The sequence below is a fragment of the Choloepus didactylus genome, chromosome 19, assembly GCF_015220235.1.
Source record: "Choloepus didactylus isolate mChoDid1 chromosome 19, mChoDid1.pri, whole genome shotgun sequence".
NCBI classification, from domain to species: domain Eukaryota; kingdom Metazoa; phylum Chordata; class Mammalia; order Pilosa; family Megalonychidae; genus Choloepus; species Choloepus didactylus.
In genome coordinates this window covers 52657987-52679215 of record NC_051325.1, presented here as the reverse complement: position 1 = coordinate 52679215, position 21229 = coordinate 52657987, and the positions used below count along the sequence as shown (strand labels likewise).

Here is a 21229-nt window from a genome sequence, read left to right as displayed (position 1 = left end):
CAGTAACATAGAGCCCATGACACTGTCTGGATTTATTGTATTTTTGGTCCATCTCGCCCTCCCTACCCCAACTCCTTGAGGCCAAGGAAATTGTCTTTCTTATTCATGTTGCATCCCCATCAGCTAGCATAGCACTTAGTAGGTGCTCAGTAAACAGAGGGCAACTAAATGCAAAGGAATTGGAATTTTATATGAAACCATGGGTGCCACTGCAAGGTTCACAGCAGGCTGTGGCTTGCTCAGGTTCATGTGACCTCCCATTGTGGCTGTGAGGATTAAAAGCCATGGACACCCTTTATAGAAAATGCCTTTTTATGTAACTTTATTGAGGCATATTTTACATTCCATTTCACTTACCCCTTTCAAATGTATCAGTCAATGATTTTCTAGTTGTGCAACCATCACCTTCCCTAAATCAATTTTAGAACATTGTCATCATCCCAATAAGATCCCTCATATTCATTAACCACTGATCCCTGTCCCCATCCCAGCAACCACTAATCTACTTTCTGTCTCTATAGCTTTGCCGTTTCTGGGCATTTCATATAAATGGAATCATATAAACTGTGGTCTCTTTTGTCTGGCTTCTTTCACTTAGCATAATGTTTTTGAGCTTCATCCATGTCATAGCATTATCAATACTTCATTCTTTTTTATGGCTGATTAGCATTCATTATATGGATGGACCATGTTTTGTCTACCCATTCACCAGCCGATGGACATTTGGGTTGTTTCCACTTTGGGGCTATAATGAATGATGATGCTATGAGCACGTCTGTGGATGAAGAGCAATTTGCAATCCGTAAACGCTGGGTGCTGGGTGCAACTCCCAGCTTGCCAGAGCTTTTAATTGTTACTGTACAAACTTGACTCAGATGAGTTGTGAATGAGTTCCTTCCTTTCTCTTGTTTTGGTCACCCCATCTTTCCAAAGAAAAGCTTGGTTCCTTTTCTGCACGGATGGTCTGTGCCTTGCCCCATTCCTGGAAGAGCAGAGGAGTGTGAGGGGGACTGATAAACAGACCGTGTTTATTGCAGGAGCAGAAGGCAGGCATCTCTGTGTTCAACCATGAGAGCTGACCGTTAGATGATGAGAGGGGCCTGGTTCCCAGCACAGCCGAATCCCACCTCCTGGGAACCCTTCCTGCTGGTCTGTTCTCCCAGAGGATCTCTTTCCCCATTTGGTTCGGATGATGGACTCCAGGATCCAGAAACCTCCTCATAGGGAGGGAATTTGGGGACAGGCTCCAAGCCCTGGTCGTGGCTCCAGCCAGACCCACTTGGGCTCAGATCCCAGGGAAGCAAGGCTGGAAATGCAGAAGCCCTGTCAGGGGCCTGAGCTGGGGCCAGAAGACTCCGGGGTGATGGCTGCTCGCCCACCCCCAGGGCCCACCCCAGAGACCAGATCGACATTGTTCATTGGGTTTGAGAGCTGTTTAGAGGTCACCTGCTGCGTTAGCCAGGAGATGGGGATCCACAGACCCAGTCCAGGCCCTCCAGGGAGTGAAGGTGGGGTGACAGTAAATTACCCAAGTAATAATTTAATAACATAATTTATGTTGAGTGGCCATCATAGGATAAGTGTTCCATTACTTTCATTCTCATTTTAGAGATAAGGAAGCCGAGACTCAGAGAGAGGAAGTCCAAGGCCACCCAAGTCCAAAACCAGCTTATAAATGCCAGACTGCAGAGTAATAAAACGACAATAGCTAAGAGATACCAAACCCCACACCAACCTAAGGGCCTTGTTAACTCATTGGATTCTCATTGCACCCTGCGAGGAAACTTCTATTAGGATCCCCATCTTACAGATGAGGAAACTGAGGCAGAAAGGTTTTAACTCATCTTCCCAAGTTCCACAGCCAGGCGGGTAGCCCTGGAAGAGAAAAAGTCTTGCAGGCGGGGCCAGGAGGGTGGGGGCAGGGGGAGACCCTCATGCTGAATTACTTCATTTGCTATTTGGTGCATGTGAATGTGAGAAGGGAGATCTGGTGCGCTGGGACCCTCCCACCCCAACCCTGGGCTGCAGGGGGCTCTCAGAGTCCTCTGGGGCCTGTGCCCTGCCTGGTCTTCTTTCCGAGGCATCCTCAGGTGGAGAGGAAAGCAGGGAGAGCCCTTCCCAGGTACAAAGGGGGTGCCTGCCCTAGAATTACAGGCCCCAAGGACTGTACAATAGCTGGGTGCATAATTCATGCGTCTGATGACAGAACATCAATTATGTGAGCCTTCCCTGGAGGTGCCTGGGGGTTAGAAACTGGAGCAGGCTTCCCCAGCCAGCCTCAGGGGGAAACGAGACCTCCCAGCTCTTAAAGAAACAGGCTGCCGGGAATCTGCTCCTCGCACAGCCTCCCTCCCGGGCTGGAGTCTGGGACTGGAGCATCTCTCCACTGGGCTCAGCCTAACGCCTTGGCTGGCTGCCCCTGTAAGGTAAGACTGACTCTGTGCCTAGCCCTGTCCTTCCACCCACTCGACAACTTAGGATATCCCAGGGTTTCTCAACCTTGGTGCTATTGACATTTGGGGCCTGATCATTCTCTGTTGTGGGGGCATCCTGTGCATTGTAGGATGTTTAGCAGCATCCCTGACCTTTACTCACTAGAAGCCATTAACGCTTCCACCCCTCAGTTGTGACCACCAAAAATGTTCCTAGACGTTGGCAAGTGTCTCCTGGAGGGCAAAGTCATCCCCGGTTGAGAACCACTGGTATATCCTAATTTTACAAATAAGGAAACTGAGGCAGGCCACATTTTGATGCCCAAGACCACCAAGCCAGTCCCTGATAGAACACGGATGCCAACTCAAGAACCCAACTCCAGGCTTAGCCTCCCAGCAAGACACAGGAGTTCCCAATGTCTGCTGCACCAAATGTTTTTATTCCAATAATCATATTTTACTTTAATAAATATTTAATACATATATCCCTAGCAAGTGAGATTAGCATTTGTGCAAATATTATTTCTTAGGATAAGGCTAAAAAAAACAAAGAAGGTAAGTTGCCTTTTTTCTTAAGTGTCAAGGAAAAGATAGCACAAGTGGCAGAAGAATACATATAGTATGATGTCAAAGCCAGGCAAAACTAAACCATGATATGTTTAGGGATGCATACATTCATATTTAAAACTATACAAAAAAGCGACAGGATGAGAAAAAAGCCCGCACAGTGGTTATCTCCAGGATGGGGAAGGACACACGGAAAGTGCCGGTGTTATTGCTCTATGTTCTGTTTCTTAACTTGGAGGGCAGGTTCACAGGTGTTTATTTGATTATGTTTCATAAATTACATATACATCAGGTATACGTGTGTATGTATCAGATATTTCATTTTAAAAAGTGATTACAGAATTTGTCTTTTTCAATGAGTACAAATCAAGAAACTAAATCCAAAAGCTATTTCTAAAACAGGCTATTGCTGGGTGCGAATACAGCAGAAAAAAATCAAGAAGTCTTTAGCAGAACAACTGAGCATGTCTATACAGGCCCCCGAGCTCAGTTACCAGCTGTGGCACCCTCCGTGCCTGGCCAAGGGCCTCAGACACAGTCGATGGCTGTCTTAGTTTGTCAGGGCTGCTTTGACAAAGCACCGCAGACTAACTGGCTTAAACAACGGGAATGTATTTTCTCGTGGTTTTGGAGGCTTGAAGCCCGAAACAAAGGTGTTGGCAGGATAGTGCTTTCTCTATCTGCAGTGTTCCGGGGGTGGCTCGCGGGCAATCCACAGCTCAATCTCCACTGCCTGTGTCCAAATTTTCCCTACTTGTGGGACTCCAGCCATATTGGATTAAGGCCCAAACTGATTCGGCTTGCCCTCCCCTTAATTAATAACACCCCCAGAGGGCCTAGCTACCAACACGTTCACCCCCAAGGGCCTTGGGTTAGGACTTAAACATGCCTTCATGGGGGTGGGGGAGGGGGCACGATTCAGTCCACAGCGATGGTCATGTTGTAAAATGGTCAAGTGGGTAAAGCCCTGGGAAAGTGACATAGGAAGCCCCTGGATCTTGCCCTTCCTGGGTCCAGAGGCTGGTGGGTCTCAGACAGAGCTGGGAAGTGGCAACCCCAGAGGAATCCATCTGGGAGAAACAGCTTTGCCCCAGCCTAGGGCCTGGGCCTTCTACAGAGGCCCTGGAGGTGGGGACAAAGCCGGCCAAAGGAGGGGGCCCCCACATGCTTTTTATTTAAGCCAGTGTTCTTTGTTCCTGCCTATAATAAAACTTTTGTTTTTTAAGAGTTTAAAAAAAAATTGGCCAAATTGGAACCTGAATTCTGTCCTTGGCCCTTCCACTTGAAGCTCTGTGACCTTAAGCAAAAGCCCGCGAACACTTTGGGAGCACCTGCTGGGTGTTGTGTACGGGCCTGGGCGTTGGCGGTGCAGAGATAAATCAGAATGATCCCTGCCCCCCGAAAGCTCACAGATTCTAGGCAGAGATGGACACACTGACAAACGAACAAGTCCGCAAGCCAATCTGTAATCGGATGTGCTGATAAGTCATCCCAAGGTTTGGTGACGTGAGAAGGGAGATGGAGGGTGGAATATCTCGCCTGGGGAAATCTGGGAAATCTTTGGAGGGGACCGGCCATGTGGTCTGGGTTTTGCAAGATGGATTGGAATCTCCAGATAGAATGGACACAGAGATGCCTGACATGTTTGGAAACTGGCCAACAAGAGCATGTGGCTGGAGAGGCGTGAAGTTTGAGAACCTGGCAGGTGAGGCCAGAGAGAGGGGGTGGAATACACATGCAGAGGAACTTGACAACCTTGTGTCCTGTTTGGGGACTCACTGCAGGGGACAGAAACCTCTCAAGCAATAGTGGGGTTTGCTTAAAGGATAGAGCAGGGAGTTTCGCAACCAAGGCAGGAAATGAAGATGAAGACCAGCTGTCTACCAGGGGCTGGGTGGTCTTGCCTAACTGACACGGTGGTCTGGGCTGACACTCACGATGTGCTGCTGACAACTGTCCTAAGTACTTTGCATGTGTTAACACATTTACTCATCACAGCAGCCTCTGAGGTAGAAACTTTTATTATCGTCCCATTTTGCAGGTGAGTAAACTGAGGCTTAGAGAGGTTAAATAATTTGCTCAAGGTAAGGAAATGGCAGAGCCAGAACTTGAAACCAAGATATCCTGACACCGGAGCACAAGCTCTCAATTGCTGCCCTCTATGTCCTTTCTTGGGAACCTTCTGTGTCCTCACTGCTTCTCCCCTCGGCCTCTTCCCTTCGTCCTCTGGCTTCTCTCGAAAATTCCACTCTCTCTGATTTTTTAAGGCTTCTCTGTTCCTCCACAACCTGAGGAATACTTGCTTGGGGCTTGAGCTTATCATTGAGGCTGGTGCAAGCCTAGGTTCTCCTTGACAATTCAAGGCTCACCATCCCATAACCACTCACCCTCTGGAACCCTGAGCACAATTTCTCAGTGGTGGGTCTGCTAAGCCCAGTGTACAGATTGGCTCAGCCTGGACCTTCTGTCCACCCCTGGGCTGGTCAGCGGCAGCCAGGGTCAAATCATACAAGCATAGCAAACAGACCCACCCCCTCAGCTGGGGCAGGTAAAGGGGAACAGCAAAACTCCGAGAAAAGGACGGGTGTGGGGAGACCGAATAGACATGTTTAGGTGTTCGGATTTTGTCCTGAATACTCCTGGAAATTTATTAAGCAAAGGAGCAATGTGACTGGATTTGTATTAAAAATAAAAAAAACCTCACAACAAGTCATGACATCTGCTTGCATTTTTGCATAGTTTGCAGACTGGCCTAGAGTCCCATGATTTCAACAAACATCTATTGGTCTCCTCATCTTGATCCAGCAGAGTCAAAGGTAGATAATCTATGCTCCTTGGCCTCAAAAAGTTGATAGTCCCATGGGATGGTATACGGGGAAAAGATATACCCTAACGTAAACTACAGAGCATAATTAATAGTACAATTATAATGTTCTCTCATCGGTTGTAATGAAGGTACCAAACTAATGCAAAGTATATTTTTTACATGATTTTTTTGTAAACCTACAACTTCTCTAATTAAAAAAACAAAAAAGTTCATAGTCCCAATCAGGAGTTAATAATGTGGGTCCAGGTCTATGTCCCCCTGGAAATTACCTGCAAAATTTTGTGTTCCTGGGCATAAGGATCCACAGCTGTCATCTGATTCCTAACACAGCCTTCAAGAGTTCGTGCTCTGAGTTAAAATCCTGGCCCTGCCACTTCCTAGCTATAGACGCCTAAGTTTCCTCTTCTGTTGCATGGAGATAATGTTACTCGAAGGGGTTGTTGTCAGAATGAAATAAGTGCTAAGCACAGTGCCTGACACGATGAACCCTCAATAATTATCATCGTGAGCATCCATCATCGTCAAAACAAGACCTCACCCCAAAATAGTTATGAACCACTGGTCTAGATTCGGAGTCAGCAAACTGTGGCTCACAGGCCAAATATGGCCCACTGGCTAAGTTTTATTGGAAAATAAACAGCCATGCCCATTCTTTACGTATCATCTAAGGCTGCTTTCATGTTCCAGCAGCAGAGTTAAATAGTTGGTGACAGACACCACCTGGCCTGCAAAACCTAAAGTATTTACTATATGGTCTTCTACAGAAAAAGTTTGTCAATCCCTGGTCTAGATGTTTAGCTTTAAACCATTTCAACTCTCTGGGCCTCAGTTTCCACATCTGTACAATAAATGGACTCAAATTATCTTCTTAGTTCAAACATTAGGTCATCAAATGACTCGTGAGTTCTGAAAATGCTCTTGAAAGTTGAGGAGTATCCTGCAGACTCAGGAATTATGATGACTATCCCCTTGGTGGTTGACAACTAAATCCTACTCTCTTCTCCTCACAGATCCTTGCCATAATTTCCATCATGTTCATCGTCCTCTCCACCATCGCTCTGTCACTCAACACGCTCCCCGAGCTACAAAGCCTTGACGAGTTTGGCCAGTCCACAGACAACCCCCAACTGGCCCATGTGGAGGCTGTGTGCATTGCATGGTTCACCATGGAGTACCTCCTGCGGTTCCTTTCTTCACCCAAGAAGTGGAAGTTCTTCAAGGGCCCGCTCAACGCCATTGACTTGTTGGCCATCCTGCCCTACTACGTCACCATCTTCCTCACTGAATCCAACAAGAGCGTGCTGCAGTTCCAGAATGTCCGCCGTGTGGTCCAGATTTTCCGCATCATGCGTATTCTCCGCATCCTGAAGCTTGCACGCCACTCCACTGGCCTCCAGTCCTTGGGCTTCACCCTGCGGAGGAGCTACAATGAGCTGGGCTTGCTCATCCTCTTCCTCGCCATGGGCATCATGATCTTCTCCAGCCTTGTCTTCTTTGCCGAGAAGGATGAGGATGACACTAAGTTCAAAAGCATCCCAGCCTCTTTCTGGTGGGCCACCATCACCATGACGACTGTTGGGTATGGAGACATTTACCCCAAGACTCTCCTGGGGAAAATTGTGGGGGGTCTCTGCTGTATTGCGGGGGTCCTGGTGATTGCTCTTCCCATCCCCATCATTGTCAATAACTTCTCTGAGTTCTACAAGGAGCAGAAGAGGCAGGAGAAAGCGATCAAGCGGAGAGAGGCTCTGGAGAGAGCCAAGAGGAATGGCAGCATTGTATCCATGAACATGAAGGATGCTTTTGCTCGGAGCATAGAGATGATGGACATCGTGGTTGAGAAAAATGGGGAGAATATGGGTAAGAAGGAAAAGGTACAAGATAACCACTTGTCTCCCAACAAATGGAAATGGACAAAGAGGACCCTGTCTGAAACCAGCTCAAGTAAGTCCTTTGAAACCAAGGAGCAGGGATCCCCTGAGAAGGCCAGATCATCTTCTAGTCCCCAGCACCTGAATGTCCAGCAGTTGGAAGACATGTATAATAAGATGGCCAAGACACAATCTCAACCCATCCTCAATATCAAGGAGTCAGCAACACAGAGCAAACCAAAGGAAGAACTTGAAATGAAGAGTATCCCCAGCCCCATAGCCCCTCTGCCCACACGTACAGAAGGGGTCATCGACATGCGAAGCATGTCAAGCATTGATAGCTTCATTAGCTGTGCCACGGACTTCCCTGAAGCCACCAGGTTCTCCCACAGCCCTTTGGCAACACTGCCCAGCAAGACTGGGGGCAGCATGGCCCCAGAGATGAGCTGGCGGGGAGCTCTGTGTGCCAGTGGTGGTAGGTTTGTGGAGGCCAACCCCACCCCTGATGCTAGCCATCGCTCTGGTTTCTTCATTGAGAGCCCCAAGAGTTCTGTTAAGACCAACAACCCCTTGAAGCTCCGAGCACTTAAAGTCAACTTCATGGAGGGCGATCCCAGTCCACTACTCCCTGTTCTGGGCATGTACCACGACCCTCTTAGGAACCGGGGGGGTGCTGCAGCTGCTGTCGCTGGACTGGAGTGTGCCACACTCTTGGACAGGCCTGGGCTCAGCCCAGAGTCCTCCATCTACACTACAGTGAGTGCTAGGACACCCCCTCGGTCGCCTGAGAAACACACAGCAATAGCATTCAATTTCGAAGCGGGTATCCACCAGTACATTGATGCAGACACAGATGATGAGGGGCAGCTGCTCTACAGTGTGGACTCCAGCCCTCCCAAGAGCCTCCATGGGAGCACCAGTCCCAAGTTCAGCATCGGGACAAGATCAGAGAAGAACCATTTTGAAAGCTCCCCCTTACCCACCTCACCTAAATTCTTAAGGCAGAACTGTATTTACACCACAGAAGCATTGACTGGAAAAGGCCCCAGTGGTCAGGAAAAGTGCAAACTCGAGAACCACATCTCCCCCGACATCCGTGTGTTGCCAGGGGGAGGAGCCCATGGAAGCACACGGGATCAGAGCATCTAAACTAATCCACCACAGAAGACAGACTTGTGGGCATGGTCCAGAGAGAAATGCTGTTCAGCTTACCTGCCATAGAGCTTTTCTGCGTGAACTCTGAAGTGGAAAGGCCCTGCAAAGCCCCAGAAAGAAGAGAGATTCCAGAGAGGGCTTCCTAAGACCTTGAAGCCATGACTGGCCCATCGGAATGAAGTTGGCCAACCCGTAGGATATGGCACCTCCAAGTAACAACTCTACTGCCCTCTTTGGGAGATGGCATAAGCAGAACTCACAGCCACCACTATCACCATCCTACACGTAACCGAGGCCACTACTTCCCATCCTTCTTCCATGGGTCTCCATCGCAGCCCATGAGAGTAACATCTCTAGCCCTCTTGGGTCCAACTGGAGAAGGATGCTAGACCAAATGGCTGGAGTTGAAAGAGTGGGTTGACCAATTTGGCATTGGGTGCCACCTGGCCACCTCTAGGAATGCCTGCCCATCACCTCCTGGGGATGGATTCCACCATTAGAAGGCTATAGGGATTGCTTGTGTCATGGAAATCTCTGTGCCATAAGCCATGATCCCAGTGCAAAACCCTTACTCACATGTCTTCATTGACTTCAGTATTCTGTAGTACCTGAGATTTTATTTTGCGATAGCATCAGGGTGAGTTGCACCACTTGTACTCAATTCTAATTGCCCCCTGGCAATCTGGAAGGGGTTTGGAAGGCTGGCACTCAGCCAATGGTATGAACTCTGAGCATTGCTTTAGGGTTGTAGGAGGAAAATGCTTTCTGTACATCGCTAGTGTAGGCTCAAAGATATGCAAGTGTCAAATATGCAAAAGAAATAGCTTATTCAAAAAGACTGTATGTTACTGAAGAACAGCATAAAAACCTGTTTTTTTAAAAAACTACAAAAATGAAAGAAAATATAACCACCACCATCCCTGCCCCCCCCCCCCCCCCAATTGAAATGCCCAATTCAGACTTTTGAATACTTCCTGCCGTGGCAAGGAAAGTACCTATATAATAGAAATTTTGTTTTATTTGTTTCCTGTGCTATTTGAGCTGGAAAAAAAAAGGTATAATAAAAAGCACTTTAAGTTTTTCAAAAATAGGTTCTACCAGGGACAATGTCAACATCTTGCACTTTAAAATAAGCACTATTTTCCCGTGGGCCACTTGTTGGGACTGAGGTTGGATTGTTGCTACCTGCCCGTTTCTGGCCACGGTGGGTGACGTTGTGCTGGTATTGCTGTCTGCCATGTCAAAGTCTGTGGGCTCCTTCTCTGCCCTGCTGAAGCTTCCCCTTAACCCCATGGGTCAGAAAGGTTTCTTGGCCCTTGGCTGGGGCCTCTCATCAAGTCATGTGTACAGGAGACGTGCACATCTTGGAAGAACGCAATGGACAGTCGGGCGTTGGGTGTCTTACTCTGTTCTCTTTCTTGTCAACCAGCCATTGGTGTGTTTTCAGTGTCACTGTCTGTACAAAAAGCTCAGCTCTCCTTTCTGCAGCCATCGATGCAGCCAGTACAGACAAAAGCAATAAGTATTTGTGTGCATCGTGAGTGGTTCTGGTGTGTATCCTTAGTGTTGGCCTTCCTGTCCTAGTATGATGACCTGGCCCTGCCCTGCCTGAGTCTAGTCCAAAGGCACAGTGCTGCTGGCCATTCCTCAGTGCAGCAACTTGGTGGTGGGCCACTGGTTAACACAATGCCATAGTGTTGGCTTATCTGTCGGGAAAGATACATGTTGTTGGTCTGCTTGTCTTTAGTACAATGGAATGATGTTGTTCTCTTAATATAATGTCAATGGATGATGTCTCAAGTACAATGTCATGGTGTAGACCTGCTCACCGTCAATATAGTGCCAGGCATATGTCTTCCTGATGGACCAAAGACACGGCATTGGTTCTCTTGTCCTTGATACGATATGTTGTTAGTATGACATGATCCACCTGTCAGTACCCAAATATCATGGCAGTACAATGGCAGGAAGTTGGCCCACCTGTCACTGGTATAATGACATAGCGTGTCTTCTCTGCTGCATATGTACCCAGTTTGTACTGCTTCTCAGCATCTCCGGGGTCTGTGGAGCCCTCCCAGAGGGTGCTGGTCCTGTTCTTTGCTGTGTTAACAAGGAAAACAAGTCGTTGACTTTTCCGAAGTATCTTCAGAGTACTCCCCCAGCAAATGCAAAGGGACTTGAGGGGCAGGGCAAGTGTGAGGTTGTCCTGCGTTTGTTGGCACCCAAGAGCGAGGAGGCAGCAGCTTTTCTAGGGCTCCGTTCCTGGCTGGGGGCCTATGGAGGAACGACCGCGAGCAGTTCTCCGCCAGCCATCTTTCGTGTCTCCTCTTCGTTTTCATCGCCATTTACGTCCACCATCAGCACAAAAGTGAAAATTCAGGGAAAACAAACAAATGCTTTTTGATAAAAGTAAATAGTTGTGATTTCCGATTCAGATATTTTTAGAGCTGATGCTATCTGTAAAAATTAATGATTATAATAATAATATAGTCTATTTTACATATCAGGAAAGTGAACATGTTGAATATAGCCATATATAGCGAGAAGGAACTTACCACCCCTTCTTCAAATCAAGGCATTTCATTTGTAGGCTGAAGCAGACAAGAAGTGTACAGACTGGAAATGATTTCTTTCTTTGTTTTTTTTTGTTTGTTTGTTTGTTTTTTCTAATAACCAATTGGTGCAACTCTCCTTGTAACCAAAGGCCCTTTCTGCCTTGTATGGTCAAGTAGGACCTGGTCCTTCCTTTCTTGTGTATTTTGCCTGACCTTAAAGTAGCATTTTATTGAGTCACTTTTGAAGGACGAATTCAGAAGTAACATTAAGAACCTACCTTTTCGGGCTTACCAGCCAGAGTCCTATAGAGTTCTTATAGAAACAGAATAACTGAAACTCAGCATATACTATGCTTAGAAAGCATGTTGGTTTTGTTTTTTCCTTTACCTCGTGTGTGTGCGTGTTGTGGGAATGTAGCTTTTACCCTGTGCTCAATTCAAAATAGAGTATTTTAAGTTTTCACAGCCCCCAACCCACCGAAAAGGAGCATACCCAGATTTCTAACGTGCATACATCCGGCATGTACATATGTACGTGTAGGTACACACCCTGGGAAATCTACCTAAGAGTCTACACTGAGCAGCTAAACCTGACAGCTGAACCGGGTCTGGAGAGAAAAGAGAAAAGCAACTGATTGGAAGCAAATTCTGCTTTAACTTGCTTGTTCTTTTCCCACCCATCCCTGAAGCAACGAAAGCAGAAAGGAACAAGTCAACCCAAAGAAACAAAACTGGGATCTAGAGGTGAGTGGATGCCTGGCCCTTTTGGCGAATTCAGTGAAACTCATCAAGATCCCCGAATCTGAGTTCCAACTTCCACCATTATCAGAAAGGGCTAGGGGCCAGGTAGCTGTATGTACAAATCACCCAGAGTCTGCAGCCAGAAGAGAGAGGTGGACAAGCTTTGGAGGAAACGGTTTATTTACATTTTTTCTCTTTGGACAAAGGAAAACAACAAGACTTCAGTGCAGTAGATTTCTCAGTGCCTTCTTTAGGAATTTTATCTTAAGCACACTTCGTGGGATAAGAAACAACAGCAAAAGAGAAAAGAAGAAAGAACATTTGTTCCCACGAAGTCCCTTTCTCCAAAAGGACTGGGGATCAAGAAGGAACAAGTTTAAGGAGAGGAAACAGCAAAATCCTGAGGAGGCCATTTCCTTTCAAACCCACCCACCTTGCCCCTGAGAATTGCTGGTGATAGAAACTTCTTCAAACTGACTCCCAACTTCTCCTCCACCGGGTCCTGGTACTGTAGCCTCGTTTCTGCCCTTCCTTCTAGCAAGCTCCACATTTCTAAGGAGAAAGAAAAAAAAAACACGACACAGTATTCTCTTCTGTAAAACTGTAATGTACTGTTGATATTTGTAACTATTGTATAATTCTGTCTTGTTCCAGTCGTGGCTGGAGTGTCTAATTCATAAACAAGAAGAAATTTAAAGTTCACTACCGATAAGGGTCACTAAAGCCAGGTCCCAATCTCTCTCACTCTTTCTCTCTCTCTCTCTCTCTCTCTCTCTCTGTCAACAAGTCTCAAAGAAACGTAACCCCAGGCTTTTCAACTGCAAGTCAGTAACTTTGGGTCAATGAGAGCTTGGCAGGAAGCCTCCAGGACAAGCTCCTTTGGGAAAGGGCTCTTCCTATGGCTGTGAAATTGGCAGGATGAGGAAGGGGCTCCCCTGCGTCCCCCAGCAGGACCGTAGAAAACCTCCATCCCTGAGCTGAAGTTTCCTCGCCCATCACCGCTTATAAGACAGCATCCAAACACTTTCACATCACTCAGTCAGGGCCACCTACACCAGCCCTGGCTGTACCCAGAAACAGGAGTTGCCTCTTCATTTTCTGTTGCCATCTTTCTGGCTCTAGAAGTATCTACATCATAGGATATCCACCTGTCTCAGAGTAGTCTATTTTTTTGTTCAGATAAATATATATATATATATATATATATACACATATACACATATATATGTATTTTTAGCAAATTTGTAATAGGGTAGTTGAATCCAATTTCTTCTTTTGCAATGCAGAATAATTTCTTAAGAGTTTTATTGTTAATGGTTATTGTAGCTGATATTTTCTGGTCTTTTTCAGTTGCTCCCATCACCCCCTGGGCTGTTTTTTCTTTTCTTGCTTTTGATTCTAATTATCTGGGGGTAGGGAGAGACGTTGGGGTCTGAGCTACTCAGCAGACATGCCCTGACGCTGGGCCTGGAGTCTGTCTGAAGCTGTCACTTTCCTCATTCTGTCTGTGTTTCTTCTATTTATTGTTCCTAAGAATGCAAGGCACAAATGCACAAGTGAGTCCGCACATGGGATGCAGGGCTACAGAGGTCTCTCAAAATCGGGATGGGATGGCACTGATCTATCTCATATCCTACACCCCTCTGGGGGATCTGAAGGGACTTGATTTTCTCAACCCCACAGATCTTAAAATAGAAAATCTCATGCAAACAAACTTCCTGTTGGCATTTCTGAGCCCAGAATCCCCCTAAGCTCCTCTCAACTGGCTGAGTTTCCATGTCCAGCCCCCCGCTTCTCTGTAACACCAATTGGATCTGAAAGCCAGAGCACTTCCAGGTTCTTGCAAATCTTGGAAGAACTTGCTGGGCTTCGGGTCTCATTGATTTTTCATCAGTTCCTCATTTCAATCCATCTCTAATGACCTCACCAAAAACATCTTGCAGTCAGAAACCTTTGCACCCAAACCCCAAGAAGATGTGTCCCCACAATCTGTTCTCTCATCTCCCCTTCCCTTTCCAGCTGCCTGGCTCCATAGAGCAGGAGATTTGTGGCAAAGGTAGCGACATTTTTCCAGCTTCCACTTTTCCAAGCCTCCAGGAGATTCTGGACTGTCCTGATAATTAATTCCACGAGGTGGTTTCCAGCCTCAGTGGACAGAGGACATCTCACTAAGCAGGATCTTCAGCAAAAAATGATTCTCCATCCATCAACTCACAGGAGAAGAAGAAGAAAGGCCAGATAATCCCCAAGTCATGTTCCTTTTAGTTTTGATGCCCCGTCTGCTTCACTGCCAGCTGTGGGGCTCTGGCCTGTGCCTGGAATCAGAGATTTGAGCCAAACCAGGACCCCTCAATAGCAGTGAACCTGTGGGCTAAACCTCAGGAGGAAGCCAACCCAAATAAAAACTTATTATTCTGAACCATGAACCTAATCAGAATTCTCCCACCCCATGCCCCACATTCCAGATGATCTGACTTGAACCAGAGTCAAATAAAACAGTCAAGATTTTATTTAAACTTTTGATAAGAACCACAAAAACAAAAAAAATGTCTCCCAGTAGTTTCCTTGCTTGGATGCCCAAATAAGGGAACACCGTTGTCTGTGGCTGTTTTCATCTACAAAATGGTCCTACAGTCTTGGTGTTTTATTTTCCCCAGCTGCTAAAACAAATACCATACAAGGGGTTGACTTAACAACAGGAATTTATTGGCTCAAGGTTTCAGAGGCTAGAAGGCTTGCTTCCTCCCAGATTAGGATCTTACGGCTGGCTGGCCATCTCTGGAGTTCCTTGGCTTTTCCTGCACATAGCAATGCTCATGGTGGCGTCTTCTCCTTTCTCTTCCGGGTTCTGTTGACTTCCAGCTTCTGGCTACTCCCATTGGCTTCTTTTTCCATGTCCAATTTCCTTTGCTTATAAGGACTTCAGCCATATTGGATTTAAGGCCCACCCTCGTTCAGTTTGGGCACACCTTAATTAATAACATCTTCAACAGTCCTATTTACAAATGGGTTTGCACCCACAGGACCCAGGGTTGAGACCTTTTATGAGGAACATTATGCCTTTTGTGGGGGGCATAATGCAATCCCCAGCAATGGATTTCTTATCAACTGCCCCTGATACAGTCTTCACCTGGAATTTCTCCTGAATTTCCCAAAACTTGCAGAATTGAATTTGGAAGGGGCTCTGTTAATCAAGTGGCCCCTTATCTTCATCTCTAATTCTAATTTCTCCAGTCCTCTCTGCAAAGTTCCAAAAAACATCCCCTAAAGGCTGGCCAGGGTGGGATGAAGGGGGCAGTTTACCTGAAGAAGAAAATGCCCAGCTGCAGGATGGCTGCATGCAAGTCTGAAAGTTTCTCTTGCATGAGAAGGACAGCATGGTCCATTTCAGCTCCAACCAAGGAAGCCCTTCTAATAGGCTGGACTGTCTAATCATGGAACCCAATGCCAGGGTGGGCAAGGAGCTCCCTTATGCCACAGGTGTTTAAAGAGAGGTTAGATTATGCACAAGGTGGGAGTTGCCGAGGGACCCTAGCATTGGACAGAAACTGAACTGAACAGCTTTGTTTCTTAATGCGCACATGTAAGTGGTTTGAACATTCTGGGCACAGACTAAAAGCCATTGCTGCAGAGACAGGGAGCACTGTTAGCAGGAACTCAACTTCTAGGATTTGGGACTTTCAGAGGGGATGCCGGAAAGGAAAGATGGTGGCTGTACACCCTGCTTCCTCCCTGCTTCCTGTTGATCTCCCATCCAACCCATCTCAGTGGCCTCACCAGGTACCACACTGGGATGGGACTCAGGCCACCCTCCCCCAGGCCAGCCAAGGAGCAATCTGTGAAGTCACCCATCCCTGTCTGGCCATCTCACAGTGCTTCAGCCCCTCTGCCCAGACCCCAGACCCTCATGGGCCTGAGATTTTCTGTATAAGAGAAATGTTATCTTTTACCAACTAGCCTTCCTACCAATGGACAAACTGCCTTAGGCACAGCAAATGGCACCATTCCACAAGGGCTTTTCTTTTCTGATAAATAAAACAGGATATCCCATTCAAGACCTTTGGAAGTCCGCAGCCGCAAAGTACGTCCTAAAGGGCCAAAAGGGAGTGGCTGCTGTGATCTAGTTTTATAGCAAAACAAGGCTTGGGCTGCCTCCAAGCAGAATGTCCCAGGCACCCACTTCTGTCTCTGTCGCCTTCTTCCCAAATGGGTCTGGATACTGAAACCTCCAAGGAGAACATTTGGCCAGAGAGATTTTAAAGCACCCCTCACCCCCAACTGTGTATGGTCGAGTTGGAGAAAGAAAGAATTCATCCTGGGGTGAACCCAAGTCAAGCAGTCCTTAGGTGGTTTTATTATGGGAGAAGACAGGACAACGGGTTTGGATGTCCTCCAACACAAAATGAAACAGAGAACCAGTTTCCAAGACCATGCCTTGAAGCCCTGTCCTGCAGGAATAGCTCAAGTTAGCAGCTGCAAGGATAGGAGGAGGCTTCAGAAAATTGTGGGAAACTTCCAATTCTGTCCTGTTAAGATGCTCTCAAGGGCCATGCATGGATGGCCCCACACGTCCTGCCTCTCAGCTCAAACAGATTTGGAAAGAAAGGGGACACAGGAGATGCCCAAGATATTAGGATTTCTCCATGGCTTGGCACATGAATCCCTGGTCTTCACTAGGGTTTCGGGCCCCCTCTTAGATGCCAGGGAGCTCGGTGTGCCTGGAGTGGGGAGGGGTGGGGAGGATCAGCAGCCGGCTGCGTGGAGCACCTCGCTCACTGCGTGGAGGCAGGCCCAGTGAATCCCTTTGCTCTCCAGATCTATCCTGGCTTCAATCCAGGATCAGGGGCTAGAACCCCATGGTCTGCCCCAGGAACTCAGGGTTGTCCTGCAAAGCCTGCCCTGGGCCATAGTGGTCACACAATTGTTCTTTAGTGAGTGAATGTGTGAATGATTGACTTCTGAGTAAATAAATGGATGAGTGAGTGTGTGAGAGAGCAGGGGAGTTAATTCATTCTTACCTGGGAAGGGAGGAGCAATGAGGGCCCCCTTTCCTGCTGAAGCTCACAACTGCTCCACCAATATTATTGGTTTTTTGATTCAGTCCAGGGGCCACAGTGACATCCAAATTTGACACTCATCTGCCCCAAGCTGATAAGGAGCCACAGCCCTCTCAGAACTACACATCCAGGGGAGCCCATGGGGCAGCCCAAGCTTCCATCCTACCCTCCTGCCCTGCATTTTTCTGCCTCATGTTCTAGTTTAGCTCACACATGACCCATGGGGAGACCACAGACAAAGTGGTTTTCCAATGGGCTAAGGCAAGAGTCCAAAGCGGGGTTTCCCCTGGCCTGAGACTTGCTGGGGCAGGAACGCAGAAGCGAACATCTGGAAAGTAGGTCTCATTCCCTGAGCCATGGGAGTGCAGCAGGATAAGAGGGCAGCCTGTCCTCCAGCTTTTAGAGTCGATGGTCTTCCTTTTCTCCGAGCCCCAATGTCCCCCATGAGAGCATGCACCCTGATCCCATCAGCTAAGAACCTCTGTCTCTCCCAGGAACCTGTGATGTGAGGTTTGGGCTTTTCTGCCAACAAAGCCATTCTGATTGCCCCATCCATGATGGGGGTCAAACCAAACACATTAGCCATAAATGACCAATGTCCTTAGCTGCTCTTTTCCTGGGGTTGCGTTCAATAGGTCCTGTTTATCTCTCATCAGTTGACGTCTCTAATCCTTCCTGTAAAGGTGAAAATGAACACTGCACATACACAAGTGTGCACACACACGTGCATGCACACACACACGCACATGAGAAAACCAAACAAAAATCCCAGTGTCTATATATGCATGTAGTGAGATTAAATTGTGATCCTTGTGTGACCTCCAGCTGCTGTCCTGTCTTGTAAAATATGTCCAGATGTTTAAGGATTTCCAAGTAAATGGTCCCTTAATGAAGTCTGCAGAGTTCAATAAAAAGGTATGGAGAAAACAGGCTTGATGGAGTTTGTTTTATTCTCTGGAGGTCAAAGGAAGATGGGGTGTGAAGATTTGAAAGGGAGGCTGAATCTGGAAGGCTGGGGAAATGGAGGGGGCAGCACCAGCTGTTTGTCTTCACCTAGAGGATGGATGGCCTGAAAATTTAATTGGCTTGTGTCCCGGTTTGCTAGTGTTGCCATTATGCAAAATACAAGAAATGATTGGCCTTCATAAAGGGGGTCTATTTGGTTACAAATTTACAGTCCTAAGGCCATAAAAGTGTCCAAGCTAACGCATCAACAAGAGGATGGATACCTTCACTGAAGAACCACCGATGGCTTCCAAAACACCTCTGTCAGCTGGGAAGGCAGGTGGCTGGCGTCTGCTGCTCCTTTGCTCCCGGGTTGTGCTTCAAAATGGCTTTCTCCAAACTGTCTCTGAGCTTGTCTCTCCTAGCGTCTTCACCTCCTGTGCATCTAAGCATCAGGGTCCTCTCTTAGCTTCTCCAGAGCAAACTCTGGGTTAGCATCTCCAAATGTCTCCAAGCATCTCAAAGCATCAGCAAGCATCTCTCCAAAAGTCTCTCTCAGCTGCTGTGAGCACCTTCTGTCTGTGAGCTCTCTTACAGGACTCCAGTGATTTGATTAAGACCCACCCTGAATGGGCGGGGTCCACATCTCCATAGAAATAATTTAATCAAACATTTCCATCCTAATCAACAGACTAATCAGTCTGCAGATTGCATTAAAGAACATGGCTTTGGGGGGACATAATATATCCAAACGGCACAGCTTGCCACCCCAATATGCAAGCCAATGGTGACCCACCCCATGCCATCATATTCATGGATCAAAGTCCCAATTCTGGTCACTTGGCTCTGATGTCAACTATACCCGGATATTTCTGGACTTAATATCCCTCTCCCATAAAAATGTCTAACAACAGAAATTATGAACTCAAATGCCTAGAGAGGCCAGGCAGGTAACATGAATCAGAAAAGCAACCTAGCTAAGAGACATAAGGAAATGGTAGAGAGTGTGGCAAGCAGAAGAATGCATGCCCTGTCTAAAGGGGTGGGCATTATTCCTCTTCAACTGGTTGTTGCCATATAGAAATGTGGGCCCAAATGTCCCCAGAGCAGCAAAACCACCTCCAATTGAGAACCACTAAAAAAAGTTACACAATACAAAATCCAAAAGGTGTGGTGAAAAGCAAAATTTCCTTCACACCCCTGAACCCTAGTTCCCCCATCCCTGGAGGCAAGGACTGCTAACAGTTTCTCATGCATCCTTCCAGAAATCATCTTTGCAAGCACACACACACCCAAGTGCATATATGAGTATTTTGTTTGTTTTGCTTTATTCCACACAAATAGAAACGTGCCATATACACTGTTTGCACTTCACTCCTTTCATTTACTTTATCTTGGGAATAATTCCATATTAATACATGAAGAGCTTCCTTTCTTTTAGCAGCCTACATCATGTTCTGTTGTTCATGGTAACTGTTGGCCTCTGATTGCTAGCATTCAGGTTGCTTCCAAAATGTTGCTGTAATAAACAGTGCTGAAATGAATGGCCAGTCCTCAGTTCCTAGGGGCTCTACCCTTAAAAATAGATTGCCCTTCTCACTACTTCACTGCCCCAGCTTGGGGCCACACCGCCGTCATCTGTCATCTAATCATTGCGACAGCCTGCAGCCTGGACTCCCTGTTTCCTCCCTCCATCCCTCTCAGGCCCTTCTCAAGCGGCCAGAGGCCTACCGAGCTCTCAGTCTGATCATGTCACTTTGCCTTCAGAAACCTCTAAAGGCTTTTGGAATAAAATAATCCAAATAAAGGATTTGGAATAAAAGCCAAAGTCCTTGGAGTGGTCTACAAGGTCATACATCTGCTGGCCCCTGCTTGCCTGTCTGATTCCACCTCCCACACTCCCTCCCCGAGTGTGCTGTGCCCCAGTGTCACTGACTGCATTTGCTTCCTACGGCTGCCGTAACAAATGACCACAAACTGGGGGGTTGAAGACAACAAAATTTGTTCTCACAAAGTTCTGGAGGCAAGAGGTTGGCAGGAGCATGGCCCCTCTGAAGTCTCTAAGGGAAGAGCCTTCCTTGCCACTTGCTGCTTCCAGATACCTGCCGGCACTCCTTGGCTTGTGGCAGCACCACCCAATCCCTGCCTCTGTCTTCGCAGGATCGTCTTCCCTCTGTGTATCTGTGTCTCTGCCTCCTCTTCTTAGAAGCACACTAGTCATCTTGGATTAGGGCCCTGTACCGAGCTTGAATTCGAGGAATTCAAGAAAAAAATGTGACTGCTCCTTTATATACCAGGCCCATCCTAATCAGGGATGACCACATCTTAACCTGATTACATCCGCAGAGACCCTACTTCCATATAAGGTCTTGCTCACAAGTCCCTGCATCCAGGATGTCAAAATATCTTCTGGGGGGCACAATTCAACTCACATCCATGCCTCCCTTCCTATTCCTCAAACATGCCAGCCATGGGCCCATCTAATGATGCTGCCCCCACCCCCCATCTGGCCACCCCCTCATGCCCCCTATGTCCTCTCTGACCTTCTGTCTTATTACTCGTCTGCTCACTCACTCCCGACCAGACCCATTGGCCTCCTGTCAATTTTCCAATACACCAAGCACGTACCCCACCCCAAGGCCTTTGTGCTGGCTGTTTCCTCCACCCAGAACCCCTTCTCCAGGTTAGCTGCATGGCTCACTCCCTCACCTCCTCAAGTGCCACCTTCTCAGCAACCTCTTTATCTAACAACCCTATTTATGATAGCAACTTCCCCCCACCACCACACACACACACACACACTCATACCCAGCCCCCTCCCTGCTTTATTTTCCACCATAACACTTACCACCTTTGATCACACTGTATTTTATTTCTTTTGTTTATCATCTATTGCCTTCTAGTAGACTATAAATTCCACAAGGGCAAGGATTTTTATCAGTTTTGTTCACTGCTCTCTCTCCAGGGTCTTTCCTGGAGTGTGCCCAGCATTTAATAGATGCTTAATAAATGTTTGTTGAATGTTGAATGAATGAATAAACTCGTGCACAAATGGAGTCTTTTCATACTGTACATGTAT

General features: G+C 47.1%; 1 protein-coding gene across 1 annotated transcript in view; it reads left to right on the top strand.

The window, feature by feature from the left end:
• KCNB1 (potassium voltage-gated channel subfamily B member 1) overlaps positions 1-18176 on the top strand; it is a 96359-nt gene extending 78183 nt beyond the window's left edge. The window contains exon 3 of the mRNA XM_037812068.1: positions 6837-18176. Within this exon, the coding sequence (XP_037667996.1) occupies positions 6837-8846 (2010 nt within the window). The 3' untranslated portion in view covers positions 8847-18176. The remainder of the gene's footprint in view (positions 1-6836) is intronic.
• The last annotated feature ends 3053 nt before the right edge of the window (positions 18177-21229 follow it).